We start from the raw sequence: 15,751 nt of genomic DNA, 5'->3' as shown, positions 1-15,751 counted from the left end.
AGCAGTTAAGAACACTGACTACTCTTTCAGAGGTCCTGAGTTCAAATCCCAGCAACCACATGGTGGCTCACAACCATTCGATCAATGCCCTCTTCTGGTGTGTCTGAAGATAGCGACAGTGTACCTACATACATGAAATAAGTAAATATATATATATATATATATATATATATATATATATATTTAAAGAGTATATCCAGGAGACCAAGAGCAGTGTAAAGGAAGCATGAAGCAGGCTCAGTGTCTTTAGCTCTCTGTTCTTTGTTTGAGGTCCTCCTTCCCCACCTCTACCAAGACATAGACATCAACATTCTCTTTACCTCAGATCCTCCTGGCCTTTCAGTTTGCTGTTTTCAACTACCCAGCTCGAAAGTCCACCCTCTGATCTTTGCCAGAATGGCAATCTACGGAGACTGTGTTCCAACATCCGCTGGTATGCTTGGATTGAAACTCCTCCTCCCTACGACAGAAGATGTGACTTAGTTTATCGTTGTATCATCTCACTCTTTTGTCCTCATTACCATCGGTAGATGGTAATCCAGAGTCTCGGGATATATTACCATGATGGCTTCAGTTTTTCCAGTTCTGGATCCTCCACCCTCTTCCTGCTCTTCTTTCCAAAAGGGAACTCATTCTCAGAGACCAGGCTACCAGTCAGGTGTGGGGGAGGGGGCGCCTTTCTGAATCCGTGTGGCCTTTCTGGTCCTCGAGATTCCCCGTGGACCCGGCGTATAGGGATGTAAGTAACAGAGTGCTTGCTTACACGCAGGAAGCCTTGGGTTCAATATAGTGCTGCATAACATAGTATGGTGGTGTAATTCCAGCACTCCCTAGGTAGAGGCAGGGGATGCGAGGATTCTAGTCATCCTCTGGTCATCGGCTATATATTGGGTTTGCATCCAATCTAAAGTACTTGAGATTCTGTCTCTAAAGAGAAGTGGGGAAAGACTGCTTGTATAAGACAAGTTAGGCATGAACGGTGTGAGGTCGCCCAGGCACGAACGCCATCCCGTGGTCCCAGGTTCACCGCTCAGCCTCGTCTCTACCCCTATTGGGTACGCAGATCAGCTGGAGAGTGGATCTTTCGGACTCAGAGATCTGGTGTTCCGAGTGCGTAGATGGTAGATGTGTGACTGGACCCCTGTTACATCGGCCACCTTCTTTTCCCCACAGGATGGCACCGCGCCGCTGTGGATCGCATCCCAGATGGGTCACAGCGAGGTGGTGCGCGTGATGCTGCTGCGGGGAGCTGACCGTGATGCCGCTCGCAACGTGAGTAGACAGCGCCCCCCACCTCCCACCTGCAGACTGGTCTTCCAACTCTGCTCTTGAGCAGGAAAACAAAGTTCAACTGAGCAGAAAGTTTGCAGGTGTGGTCAGCTTCTCCCTCCTCCATCTGATACGATTTCTGGAGGAGCTGGGAAGGGGTACGGATTACTTAACCTAGGGCATGAAAGGAACATGCAGGACCTATGAAGTGGATTCAGGCAGAGCCCCTGGTGCACCTCGCTGCTCTCGCTGCTGCAAATCCCTGGGCATCATCCCTCAGGCATCTGCCCTTAACCCTGCCGGCTTGTACCAGGCTGCCCTGAGGAGGGAGATTCGACGGATACTAGGTTATGAGCCAGGTGGCTCCTTGTGTCTGACATCTGTCCTTGGCACCTTTACAAAGGTGCCTATGAAGCCTAAGCTCAGGAAGGGGAAATATGAAGGCGCTGTTCCTGTTCCTGTCACCTCTGAGATCAGAAAACTCCCCTATCACACCCTTCTCCTTCCCATTCCAGCGGCTCCTCTCCTGGCTGACTGAAGACAGCTCAGAAGCCGGCCTCCCAGCACCGCCATTGATATGTTAAAGCAAACAGGAAACTGATGATTTAGAAAGTCTCTTTTGAGCCAAATAATTAATAATCACTAAAGATGGATTTTTTTTTAAAGTTATCTATGCATTTTCTAAAAGAGTAATCAAATTGGTAGCCTATTCTTCCCGGGTTACCACCACCATACACAGGCAAATAAATACGCTAGGCAGGTGAAGTCAAGACAGAATACGGTTCCAAGGCTGTAACAATAGCACACATAAATTATTAAAGACAGGTAAACAATCTCTGCTGAGTCATGAAGAGCAGAGGAGGCCTTTTGGGTCAATCAATAGCTTACATATGGTCCTGAAGTCACCCTGTCCCTGACAGTGTTCTCCAGGCCTAGAGGTATGTCTGACTTAGCAGATAGCAGTCCCCCACTGTGGATGGTGCCCTCATGCAGAATCACTGCCCCTGTGCTTTAATCTGCCCTAGACTGAGACATGCTGATTTGTCAACTGACCTTAGTCCTCAGCCAGCACAAACATGTTAACAATAGTCCCTGTGTCCCCTCTGCTTCAGGATGGCACGACAGCATTGCTGAAGGCGGCCAACAAAGGGTATAACGATGTCATCAAGGAGCTCCTCAAATTCTCCCCTACTCTCGGTATTTTGAAGGTACGACCTAAAAAGAAGTTATGCCATTCTGTCAAAATAAGATAGAGACTAGACAAGACATACTGGAACTGAGAGAGAACTGGGTTGTCATCAGATGGGGGTCCATGGGTCCAGGTGGAATGGGGAGATGGTAAATAGAACAGTCTCCTCATACCTAGTCTTCCTGGAACAAATAGTATAGTTGACGATAAAGACAGGAAAGTGCACTATTGATATCGCTTGGAAGATTTGGGACATCAAAGGATACCCCGTGTCTCCATCATCCTCAGGAGAGACCCGCTCTGCTTGGTTAATTTAAGTATTAAATTAGCCACAAACATCTGGGAACCTCAGTAAACGTGTATCCGGAGACTAGAACTGCTTCGTTAGGTTTGAGTCATTTTGGATGGAAGTATTTCTGTGCTGCTGTGTACCCAGCACAGAGTCAGCAACTGCCCCCGTGAGTCACCAGGCGCACTGGCTCTGTGAACCTGCAGTTCCTGTTGCAGCAGGCCAGTTCTGCCATCCCCAGGTATCCAGAGAAGCTGACAGCAAACAAATGTGGCTGCCATCCATAGTGGTAATTCATGGGTAATATTGATAACATTTTATATCTGGGTGTGTGCAATATAAAATGTGCAAAATAGTCTTCGCCTTCGGGACATAAGAGAAAAGTGGCAGTGGGTTAAGCTAACCCACGGACAGCCAGCCGATTGTTGATTTGAAGCATTTACCCTGCTTTGTTAAATAGAGGGCACTGATTCTCTTCTAAGTTGACACTGTGGCATGGCTGTGCCCTTGGGATACATCAGGACATACAAACCTTTTCCCTGGGATGACAGTGTATTATATCCACGCTGGAAACATTCCTTCGTTTCCACTTTTAGACCCCCTTCTTGCTAACATCTAATAAAGATCTGCTGGGCTCAGTATCGGTCCCCACCCCTAATTGTGCTGATGAGACTTTAGGAAGTACGGGGAAGACACCGGGAGTAAGACTGTGCTGCTCTTGTCACTCACACAGTGTGATGAAAGCCAGGCAAAGCCACTGAGGGCTGGGCTCAGCTCCTGACACATGCTCTCATTCTCTCTTAGAACGGGACCTCGGCTCTCCACGCAGCAGTGCTCAGTGGGAATGTTAAAACAGTTGCCCTGCTCCTGGAAGCAGGGGCAGATCCAGCCTTGAGAAACAAGGTACTCACTCAACCTGTCCTGTAATCGCATGGGCATCTGTGTAAAGACCCCACCTCCTCACAAGGCGAGACAAGCATCTCGCAGACGCCTGCCTCGATTTTCATAGTTAACACACAATAAGGGCACGCCGGGTTACAGTTACGAGTCATTCCTAGCCAGCACATTTAGACCCAGAGAATTGTGCTAAAACCCTTATTACCCATTTACTCATATGAAATGTGCAGACGTTGGGGGTGGAGACGTAGCTCAATTGGCAGAGTGCGTGCATAACATGTAGGATCCCCCTGTCAGACATAAACCAGTAGTGGTAGTTCATAGTTTTAAGGCCAGTACTCAGGAGCCGGGGGCAAGGGATCAGAAGCTTACAATGGTGTGGCCTCCTGCTAGAGAGAAGGCGGTGGTCATTGGTGTTAGTAAGTATATACTCTAGGAATGTCAGTGTCCTGGAAGCCTACAGCCTTCCTGTCAGTCCCACCACACACACACACACACACACACACACACACACACACACACACACACACACACACCGCACTGAGGGAGGTGGGGTAGGGGAATTACATCTTATGATTTACTAATGTATGCTTAGCGACTTGATCAGGGGAACGTGCTATCAGTAGGATCGCATATCACCTCTTACATCACCAATCCATGTTTTTAATTATCCTAAATCCTTAGAATTGAACCAAATTTGGAAGTCAGAGAATTTTTAATCACAGTAGAAAGGTTTGTCCTTGTATGTCCTCTTACTTGATGTCTGTCTTGTGTGCAGACTGGAAAGTTAAAGAGAAGCCCATTGTTGTATTCGGACTGCCGTCACTGTGATAAAAATTAGTCATATAGGGAAGGAAGGGTTTATTTCAGCTCACAGCTCACAATTCCAGGTTACAGTTCACCATAGCTCAGAAGTCAAGACAGCAGGACTTTAAAGCATCCAGTGGCATCACACCCACAGTTGAGAACACATAACAATGAGTGCATTCGTATGTCACGTTCAGATCCTCTTCTTACTCAGTCCAGGTCCCAAGCCCAGAGAATGCCACTGCCCACTGTGGCATGGGTCTTTCCACCACAGTTAATCCAATTAAAGAGAAGTCTGTGACAGGCATGCCCACGGTCCAGCAGGATTTAGCAATCTTTCACTGAAACTCTCTTCATAGGTGATTCTAGGTTTGTAAGGTTGGCAATTGGAACTAGCCATGGAGGGCAGAGAGCATGTCATGTGCTCCCTTTGCCTGTACGCCAGTGCTGAGGGGGGTGGGGCAGGTGTCTTAGTCAGGGTTTCTATTCCTGCACAAACATCAGGACCAAGGAGCAACTGGGGAGGAAAGGGTTTATTCAGCTTACTTCCATGTGCTGTTCATCACCAAAGGAAGTCAGGACTGGAACTCAAACAGGTCAGGAAGCAGGAGCTGATGCAGAGGCCATGGAGGGATGTTACTTACTGGCTTGCTCAGCTTGCTCTCTTATAGAACCCAGGACCACCAGCCCAGGGATGGCATCACCCACAATAGGTCCTCCCGCCTTGAACACTAATTGAGAAAATGCCTTATAGCTGCATCTCATGAAGGCATTTCTGAAATTGAGGCTCCTTTCTCTGTGAAAGCTCCAGCTTGTGTCAAGTTGACACACAAAACCAGCCAGTACAGCAGGATTGCTGGGGTTTGCTGTACCCCCAGCACTGAGGGGGGTGGGGCAGGATTGCTGGGGTTTGCTGTACCGCCCCCAGCACTGAGTGGGGTGGGGCAGGATTGCTGGGGTTTGCTGTACCCTCAGCACTGAGTGGGGTGGGGCAGGATTGCTGGGGTTTGCTGTACCCCCAGCACTGAGTGGGGTGGGGCAGGATTGCTGGGGTTTGCTGTCTGCCAGCTTAGCTCCCATCTCAGGGAGAGGCTCTGCCTTAAATCAGTAAGACAAAAAGGGATAAAGGAGGGCTCCTTTCTCTGACCTCCATGTACATACCAGTGCATGTATCAGTGCATACAGCACACACACACACACACACACACACACACACACACACACACACACACACACACAGTACGCACACACATGAAGCCCGTTAAGAAGGGCCAAAGGAATAATATGCAAGGCCAAGGCCCCCGTCTTCATTGTACCCAGCACACAGAAGGACCATTTCCCCATTCCTGGGGAAATGAACTGCTTGCAGAAAGCTTTTCTGTTATCATTTCTGCCTATCTTTCCCCTGATAGCTAAGTTTATTTTCCTGAGATGGCCTGGCTGGGTGATAAGCCAGCTGAAGTCACAATTGCCTTTCTTTGGAATCTTATCTCCAGACTCAGACCCGGAACTCTTGGAGAAATCAAACCTTGCTGGTGAGCTATCCATGACTAAGACTAGGAACACCGTTAATGCCTTGGTACAGAAACAGAAAACGTGCACGTCCTGCCTTGTCCCTTAGTGGACTAGCTTCTGAGGGATGGTCATGGGTAGTTTCCGGGGCACAGAATGCTGAGCTTTCATCCTCCCTAGAGGAACTGAACTTAGGTATGGAGGCTCATACTGCAGAAAGCCTTAGAGTCCTGGGACCTCATCTGCCCACCAGACCCAAGAGAAGTTGGTGGTGGTGGTAATAATGTTGTTGTTGATGATGGTGGTGATGTCTCTAATCACAGCTTCAGAAGCAAGGTAACTAGAGCAGCAACCTAGAATTCTTGAAAGAGATTTTTTTTCTGGTTTTTCTTTAGTTTAGTTTTTTTATTTTTGTTGTTGTTGTTGTTGTTGTTGGTGGTGGTGGTGGTAGTAGTATTGTTGTTGGTGGTGGTAGTGGTGTTGGTGGTGGTGGTGCTGGTGGTTGTGGTGGTGGTGGTAGTGGTGTTGGTGGTGGTGGTGGTAGTGGTGTTGGTGTTGGTGGTGGTGGTGGTAGTGGTGTTGGTGTTGGTGGTGGTGGTGGTGGTTTCCTACATCCAGGGATGCCCTTGAATACCTGATCCTCCTGTCTTTACCCCCTAAGTCCTAGGATCACAGACATACAACAGCTCTCAATTATTCATGCAACAAATCTCTATTGACTACCTACTGGATACTGTGTACTGTGCTCTACCTTGGGGACATAATTTACAGTTTCTGCTTTCGTTGGGCTGAGGATTCCGAGCAGGAATAGGGCAAGGAAGGAGACACAGTACAGAATGGTATGAGCTAAGCGCAGGGACACGGGAGACCTGCCCAAGCTTCCCAGGGCGAGCGATGGTTAAACTGGTTGCTTTATACCCTTTGCTATTTTTTTTTTTTGCTAGATGGCAGTGAAAAGAGTAAATTTATTAAAATTTGACTCTTAATACATGCTTTGTATATTTCTGTGAAACGGTGAAAAGTAAGTCCAGTCACCATGCACAGGAGCTCAGCTGTCTCAAGAAAGACTCTTGTGCAGATGCTGGAATTGCAGGGGGAAGTGGCCACTTTTTAAATCAATCATCATTTTTATTTGAGTTATTTATTTTGTGCATATGTGTGACACCCATGTGTCACAGTGTGTGTGGAGATCAGAGGCCACTCTTGGCTACTGTGTGGGGCCCAGCGATTGGGCAGGGGATTGAATTCAATGGGTAAGGCCTGAACCCAAGTTCTACCTGCTGAGCCACTCCCTGGCCCCAGTTTTATTTGGAAGAACAACACTTGGGCTTAATAGCTTGTCAGTCCAGAGAGTCTTTTCTGATGAATTAATAGTAATTTTACTAAACGTGACTTTTTGATACAACAACAACAACAAAAAAAAAAAAAACCAAAAAAACAACTTGCCAATATTTGTGCAGCCTACATGGCTTAGTAAGCTAATGTGTTCCTAATGTTGTATCTAATGCTAAAACCTGTAGATTTCCATGCAACGAAGTACAAAGTGGTTCATGATATGCTTCCAGATCCCATGTTAATTCGAAACTATGTCTTAATTTGACATGGTGGCACAGGCCTGTAATCTCAGCACTCAGAAAACTAAGGAATTCTGTCCCATCCTGGACTATGTAGCAAAAAAAAAAAAAAAAAAAAAACCAACCCACATATACAGGAAGAGAGAGAGGAAGAGAGGAGAAAAGGGGAAAGGAAAGGAGGAGAGGGGAAGAGGGGAGTTTGACCCTAGTCCTGGAGAGCCTGAAAAATGTGTACTCATCCTCAGATAAGGAACTGACAACAGTTCAGAGGATGAAGCCACCGAAGTCCAACCTGGGAAGCAAAGAGTGTGAGCTCAGGTTAGCTAGGAGCACAGCAAAGGGTTGCTTACAGGTTAGTTAGGAGCACAGGGGAGCTCAGGTTAGCTAGGAGCATGGCGAAGGGTTGCTTACAGTTTAGTTAGGAGCATGGCGAAGGGTTGCTTACAGGTTAGTTAGGAACACGGGTGAAGGGCTGCTTACAGGTTAGTTAGGAGCACGGAGGAGCTCAGGTTAGTTAGGAGCATGGGTGAAGGGCTGCTTACAGGTTAGTTAGGAGCACGGGAGAGCTCAGGTTAGCTAGGAGCATGGGTGAAGGGCTGCTTACAGGTTAGTTAGGAGCACGGGGGAGCTCAGGTTAGCTTGGAGCACGGGTGAAGGGCTGCTTACAGGTTAGTTAGGAGCACGGGAGAGCTCAGGTTAGCTAGGAGCATGGGTGAAGGGCTGCTTACAGGTTAGTTAAGAGCACGGGGGAGCTCAGGTTAGTTAGGAGCACAGGTCAAGGGCTGCTTACAGGTTAGTTAGGAGCACGGGGGAGCTCACATTAGTTAGGAGCACGGGTGAAGGGTTGCCTATAGGAGCAGAGAAGGCTCCAAGGCAGCTGTATTATTACCACCCCACGCCAGCATGGGGTGAAGGCTCATGAAAGCCAGCGTCCTGGAGCTCTCTGCTTGACTTGCAGGCAGCTCTGCAGATTGGAGAGTCCCTCCTGTCAGTAGTCCTGGTGTTTAAACAGCCTTGGTGGGGGTGGTGAGTTTGTCCTGTAAGCTTCAGGACCAAGACTGTGCTTACTTCCCCAGTTTAAGGAGCTTCCTTTTAGAAAGAAGTTCATAGTCTCAGGATGGCAACTGCTACACAATAGGGAGCTGGGGAGAAAGGGAAGGGCAGGGAGGGAGAGATGGAGAGCTGAGGGGAGGGGAGGAGAAGAAAAGGAAGCAGCTCTTGAAAGCCTTGGTGCCTCATCAAAGAAGGCTGCCTGCAGGCAGGGACCTGTGTAGACACTAGGTCCTCCTCTCCCAGGTACCAATCTGTGGCCACCAAAGACATCGCCACAGCTTTCGCGAGGAGCTATATATTAATATATTTAATAAATTATATATTTAATAAATATTATTTAAATATATTTAATATATCAAATATTAAATATATTTAATATAATAAATATTAAATAAATATATTTAATATATTTAATAAATTATATATTTAAAAGAAGCATTTATTTATTTTATGTATGTGAGCGCACTGTAGCTGTCTTGAGACACACCAGAAGAGGGCATCGGATCTCATCACAGATGGCTGTGAGCCACCATGTGGTTCCTGGGAATTGAACTCAGGACCCCTGTGAAGAGCAGTCAGTGCTCTTAACAGCTGAGCCATCTCTCCAGCCCCCAGAGTATATTTTGTATGGCCAAACTTAGTGGATTTATTATTTTTCATTGACAAAGAAATACATTTTTTCAGATTTCATCTCTAAGTTAAAAACATATTTGAGTGCTCCATAATATTTAAGAGTGCACAGCGGTCCTGAAATCGTGGAAGTTCAAGAATTACTCCCCTTATAACACACCTGTGGGAGGAGCTAGCTCCCTCGGTGGCTTGCTGTGGGAGGAGCTAGCTCCCTCGGTGCCTCAAGCCGTGCCTCCGTGGGCAGCACAGTGATCAGTTCGGTGGTGATTTGCGGGGCCCTGTGGGAAGCTGCAGCCACAGACACTATTCCTTCCTGGGTACTCTGCATGCTGCCTGACTCTGCTCTCCCGTCAGACCACGCCTGCCTTACTGCAACATGCCCCTCCTTACATCTGGAAACTAGAACAGTTGCTTTTATTGAGTCGGAGAATAAAGAGCAAAGCTCAGAGCAGGGAGGAGGGTGAACAAAGTACAGAGAGTACTTCCGGAATAAACTCTAGTCACACGACAGGTGATGTGGTTTTCAACAATGTGTTCTGTGTTTCATAAAGAACTAAAAGATGTTTGAAGCATCCCCAACAGAGTAACAGTGAATATTTAGGGAAGTGGAGATGCCAAGCCTCCGGATTCATCCATTACACTTTATATCTCTAAATCAGTTACCACACTGTACCCTATAATCTGAACAAATGAAAATAATAAATGTGGGGCCAGCGAGACGGCTCAGCAGGCAAAGGTGCTTGCCAACGAGCCTGATGACCTAGTTCAAGGTCTGGACCCAATGTGGTAGGTCAGAACTGACTCCTTCCCGTAAATTAGAAAATGTGTCTCAAAAATAATAAAAAGTTGGAATGTGGGCAGAACAAAATCCTGTCCTGAGTGCTCCCTGCTGTACAAATCACCTAATATAATAAACTACATATTGTTTACAATTCACTGAACAGCTATTAGATGTAACCTGCTGGACGTGGTGCTGAGAAGCAGTGATTTACAAGACAAAGGCCCTGCCCTCTCTGAGCCTCCAGGACAGTAAAGATCTGGCTAAATATAAAGCCATCTCAAGCTGAGAGAACAGCAAGTGCTACTCTCATTAGGAGACCCAACGCCTGGAGTGGCCCACCCCCTTTGAGTCCCCAGAATTACACCAGTGGGGGACTTCCCTAATGGCCATCTCATCTTTTTTCAGGCCAATGAGCTGCCAGCAGAACTAACCAAGAATGAACATATACTGCACCTCCTGAGGCAGAAAGAAGGACCTGGGAAGAATGAACTCGGATCCGTCTTAGATAGATAGGAGCTTGGGCCACAGTGTCCAGAAAGAAATGGTTCCTAACCACGTTGGAAATGAAGAACAAATGTGTGCCCTGTGGGATTGCACATTGTGCGCTAACCCAGGAAGGGCTCAGGGTCCACCTCCCTTTATTTACAGTGGGTTTCTCGCACTGCCCTGTAACTTGGCCCTCAGGGACGTGGATAGTCACAGATTCCACAGAAACTTTACAAGTATGCTATGGTGAGTCCCTAAGTTCAGTTCCAGGTTGGACATGGTTTTAGTGCTAAAAAAGGAAACAAAAGCTTCATTCTTTAAGAGTCAGAGGCCATCCTTTCAATGAATCAGTGCATATTTACTTTGTGCTTAGTGTGGCTCTGCTAAAATACAATGCCTCCCTAATAGTTGCATTTGTCCATTCACTCACTGTATTTTCTACCACTCAAGGATCAGTTGTGATTGTTGTGAACCAGTGGCTACATAAGCATCCGCTATTTAAGATCCACTTCTGACATTCCACTATGTGCTATGCAAAGATGGGCCGTTAACATACAAAAAAGATAAACCGCTTGATGGTAGAACCTCCTCTTTTTCCTAACGTGTAAAGTCACTGTCACACATTGTCAGTGTGTGAAGACGCCAGTGGGAAATTGAAAACCCCAACAGCTGCAAACCACAAGTCTCTTTGAGTGTTGACTCCGGTTGCATGATCTGGAGTCCAATTCCCAAGGCACAAGTGAGGGCACAGTACATTGGGGAATATGGAGTTTCCCACAGCCCAGTCTCTGACACTGACTGTGTGCTCACTGGGTGAACTGGGTATGCGTGAGTACTGCTGCTGTCACTGTTACTTCTGGGGACTATCCGTAGCAAAGGCAGTTGTTATTATTCACCGGTGCTCATTTATGCATGCTCATGGGTGAACTGGTTCCAACAAAGAACCACAAGTTCACCAAACTGTTTGAGGAGGGTCTAAAGTCGATGCTCAATGCACTTTCAATGGTGTCTAACTGCCTCTGTCGGTGCCTAACTGCATATACAGAAATCAAGCACTCTTCTATAACGCACCATATGAAACACTAACAGCCCTTCTCACGCTTAAACACGTAGCCACTGTTCTTGCTCATACTGTGCTCCAGGTTCCAACCCATGGTCCCTATGTAAAGTCATAAAGTCATTAAGATGGAGAGAAAAGTATTCCTAAGAAGGTTTTACTTAACTAACATGCAGTGGGATGAGAAACACTACCTATAAGTGTGTAGATGCCAAAATGGAACTTTTGAAATCAGAAGACGGCCTCTTAAAAATTGTTTATGATAACTGCAATCAGACTGATAAGCACTGCTAACAAGGCCAGTGTCAAACTGCACACAGCCCTCAGAGAAGGATGAAGTCTGATGGGCTCTGCAGAAATCCCCAGTCTAATTTCAATAACTGTTTGAAAGCTGTGCGTTGCCACAACACCAGACACAAATATTTTAGTAACTGAAGATCAGTGCCAGTATCCCCATTGGCAGCCTTTTACTCAGCAAAGTTATGCAAATACACATTTCCTCCATGGGAATTTTGAAATGCTACATTCCCCTTGAAGGAGAAATTAAAGTGGACTTAAATGTTTTGCAATTTCCCCCTTTATTTAGCCCTACACCAGAACCAGTTGTTTATCACAGGTCTGAAAGAAAACAGTATTGCAAATACCACCACCACCAACAACAACAGCAGCAACAACAACAACCAAAAAAAGCCAAAAGATAGTATCAGAAATGTCATGTTTTTCACTAAAACCTCTTGATATTGACTTGTTCCTCCTATGAACCATTTTAGGGCCATGAAATCAGTTCAGTATCTTTAGCAATACCTAATAAAGACCTTTGTACTGTGTGAAACAGAAGTCTGGATTAGCTCGTGATCTAGAGGCAATGATGATGCTATCCACGACAGGCAAGTTGGTTTAGAAGCTACCAAAGACTGAACAAGATGTCTGTTGTTTCAGAAACCGTGTTTCCATTTGCACACATGTAAAGGACTCTTTACCTTAGACTCGTTGGCAATCCAGTCAGCCTTTATCCAAAGGCTTAACATGAGCAGTTCCTCAAACAATCTGTTTAGCTGAACTACAAAAGTTTGCCACTAAATCTGTCTGTTTGACAACTCATTCCATGTTATACTTAAAATAAAGTTAATACAACCCCCAGGTTGCCTTTGTTGCCTTTTTATTAGCAGGTGTCATTTCTGTGGCTTTTAAAGCCTCTTTTCATATTTATTGTTTGTGGGCACTGCGGTACTCTTGAAAGTCAGAAAACAATACAGGGGCTTCTCTCTTCCACCGCAGTTTCTGGGAATGGAACTTGGGTCCTCAAGCTTGGCAGAAGGTGTCTTTACCGCTGAGCTATTTCACTGGCCCCTGTGTGATTTGGAATAGAATAAAATTTCAGAGTGAGTAATTCAACTCTATTGATAAACAGGCTGGAGTTTAGGATCCCAAACTTAGAGCTTCACGTCACTAAAGAATTAATCAACTATTGTTTCATTTGCTACAAGTACCTGAGCAATTCCCAAGGTTTTCCACCGAGACAAAACTTCCTGGGGTAGCCTGGGGTAGCCACTAAAGACATTCAAGAGAAGCTCCCAGCTTTTGCTGTTATTGCTGGGGCCACTCCTGGCCCCTCAGCGCTTTGCAAACTTTCCCTTGTGAAATAGCTGACCAGTTTGCAGAACCTGGGGACCAGTTTTATAGCAGAGACATTAGGAATCCACAGAAGACCACCGTGGTGGCTCTGGATTCCCTCTGTCCCACCCTCCATGACAAGAAGCTGCATGCCATCTTACCCTGATGTGGGAGGAATGGCGAGGAGGGAGGGAAGAATAACCCAAATACAGGCTGCTCGGAGGGATGGGGATGCTGCAAACTTGACACGGGCCTGCATTTGACGGAAGACACTGAGTTCCTCACTGCTTAGCAAGGTGGTCATGGTGCAGGAACTGGCCGAATGCCCTAAGTGGTTCCTGGGAGAGGGCCTGGGTCACAGGTTAATAAAAAGCAGATGTTTGTTACAGGATACTTGGGTGGTAAGGACTTGGTGTAGACAATCTCACTTGCCTACTGACATATGCAGTCAGCGCTGTAGAAACTGATGGGAGTTTGGAAGACAGAACCTGGGCTCTGGCAGCCCAGACTCAGCCATCCATCTTCAAGGAGCCAACTAAAGAAGCAAGGGATAGTGAAAAAGTAAGAGAGGAAGAGTCCCTGTGATCCCCTCCGCTGCCCCAGCACATTTGGGGAGTACTGGCATGAGGCTGAGGTTTAAATAGAGACCAAGAGACTAAGGTCAGTCAGCTCCTGCCCACCACTGCCTGAGCTCCAGTCTGTACTGATAAGTGCTTGGGCAATTAGAGTTGTGTGAATCACTTCCTGGACAGGAGTTTCTCCTCTGTCTGGCATCAGAGCTGCTCCCAGTATGAGGTTCTGAGGAAATTCCAGTTTGTCTGGGACCATTGTGTTAATAGTTTGTTCACCAAAGTGGGAGATACAAGCTTCTCTCTTAAGAACGTCTTCCAATCCTGCCCTGATAGTGGCGGATGTCATACAGGAAGAGCTGCAATGGGCAGCTGAGCTTCTGGAGATGACCCACTGTTTCGTTTTGTTTGTGTTTGTGTTCGTGGTCTTTGTTTGTTTGTTTGTTTGTTTTGCTCAGCTGTGATGGGTGCGCCCTGGAGAGGCACGGCCCCAGGGCTTCGTCCCAGGGATGCTTCTGGCTACTACCTCTGCCTTCCCATGTTTGTCATTGCTGTATTCATCATATATCTGGCCTGGTGTGATTAGCCACAGGGAGACACTCGCTGCCTGTAGCCTGGTGTGATTACCTCCTGGGTGATAGCCCACTTTGCTGGACAAGTTTCCTGTGGATCAATATGAAGATGGATTTTCATAAAATAATATTGTTTAGATGGTTTGATAATTTTATGAAACTCCTGATTTGATTTAAATAGTTTAGGTAGTTGATAGAAAGTTTAAGATGGTTTAGGTTGTTTTCCCAGAAAGATATAATAAAGTTAGAATCAAGACCAGAATGAGCTCCCTCCTTGTAGAATAGGAAACAAAGGCTGCATAGGTGAGGAAGGAGCAGAGATCCTCATGTTTTACAAGCATAGAACTGTGCCAGTGAGAAACACAGGCTTGGAGCAGTTAATGATCAAAGAAAGCATTTCATTCTAGGTTGGGTCTGAGTTCCTAGATCTTGTGATCTAGGGATGTAGCCACAAGTTTCAGTGTTCGCCATGAGAAGACGGGATTATGAATAAAGAGTAAATAACTCTATTACAAATATAAGAATGGAGAATGGATGATTGATCAATTTAGCTGAAGAAGATTTCAGAAATAAGACATAAGATAGATGATGTTCTATTTCTTGGTAAATACAAATCATTGTCAGCGAAGCATCAGAAAAAAATTTGCTACTTTAGACTGGCTTCATAAACTTCGTTAATCAATAACAAAAGAATTATTGCTTTGGGCATACGCTGAACTTGTGGAGAGAAAGATAGATGGGAAATGTTTAGTTTCGAAAGAAGAATACATAATCAATAATCCTGTTGTAATTTCCTTTTGTGTAATGACTTTAATCTGTTTTTGAAGAATATGTTTCAAAGAGTATGTAACTTATGGCTATGAGGTAATCTTTTTCTTACATAGAGAACCTTGTCTTAGATGGTATAAAACAGCTAAGAGAAAAAATAAAGTTGTTGGAGTCAACTCTTTGGAGTCTGCTCCATCAATCAAACCTGTATCTGTGTATATGTGAGTATGTGTGAAGTTTGTTGGAGCCTGCTCATTGGTGATTTGTTCTGTCTATCCATAAAGTGCATGTAAAGTTGGTTGGAGCTTTTCTTCACCCACCCAAAGTGTGAAAATGTGTGTGTGTGTGTGTGTGTGTGTGTGTGTGTGTGTGTGTGTGTGTGTGTTTGATTTTCCCCCCTTTTTGCTGGCCTCAGAGAATTAAGTTTTATTCCCTCAGAAGTCTACTGAGTGACCACTCACTGACTCCACACTCTGCCCTCCTCCGTTTACCTGTGGTATGGAAGCTGGCTTTCGCAGGATAGTTACATCATCAGCGTATTACGACTGAGAGCATTTACATAATGGGAGAATTTTCTTACCATGATTTTCCATGTCGGTTTCACACACCGGCTCATGTCCTTCTGTCTGCTTACACCTCAACATATTGTCAAACACAGCAAAAGTAAAGAGGTACATGGTTCTG

General features: G+C 45.9%; 1 protein-coding gene across 4 annotated transcripts in view; it reads left to right on the top strand.

Moving 5' to 3' along the window:
• The window catches only part of Ankrd29 (ankyrin repeat domain 29), a 48,859-nt gene extending 36,175 nt beyond the window's left edge, over window positions 1-12,684 (top strand). For 3 of the 4 annotated variants that reach the window (XM_087593271.1, XM_087593270.1, XM_087593272.1), the window contains 4 exons: window positions 1,174-1,272; window positions 2,382-2,477; window positions 3,552-3,650; window positions 10,407-12,684. In XM_087593271.1, the coding sequence (XP_087449397.1) occupies window positions 1,174-1,272; window positions 2,382-2,477; window positions 3,552-3,650; window positions 10,407-10,514 (402 nt within the window). In that variant the 3' untranslated portion in view covers window positions 10,515-12,684. 4 annotated transcript variants of the gene reach the window in all.
• Window positions 12,685-15,751: the final 3,067 nt, after the last annotated feature.

The sequence above is a fragment of the Rattus norvegicus genome, chromosome 18 (assembly GCF_021556685.1).
Source record: "Rattus norvegicus strain SHRSP/BbbUtx chromosome 18, alternate assembly SHRSP_T2T, whole genome shotgun sequence".
Taxonomy (NCBI): Eukaryota; Metazoa; Chordata; class Mammalia; order Rodentia; family Muridae; genus Rattus; species Rattus norvegicus.
Note: the sequence above shows the minus strand (reverse complement) of the source record. Positions and strands in the feature narration are given on the sequence as shown.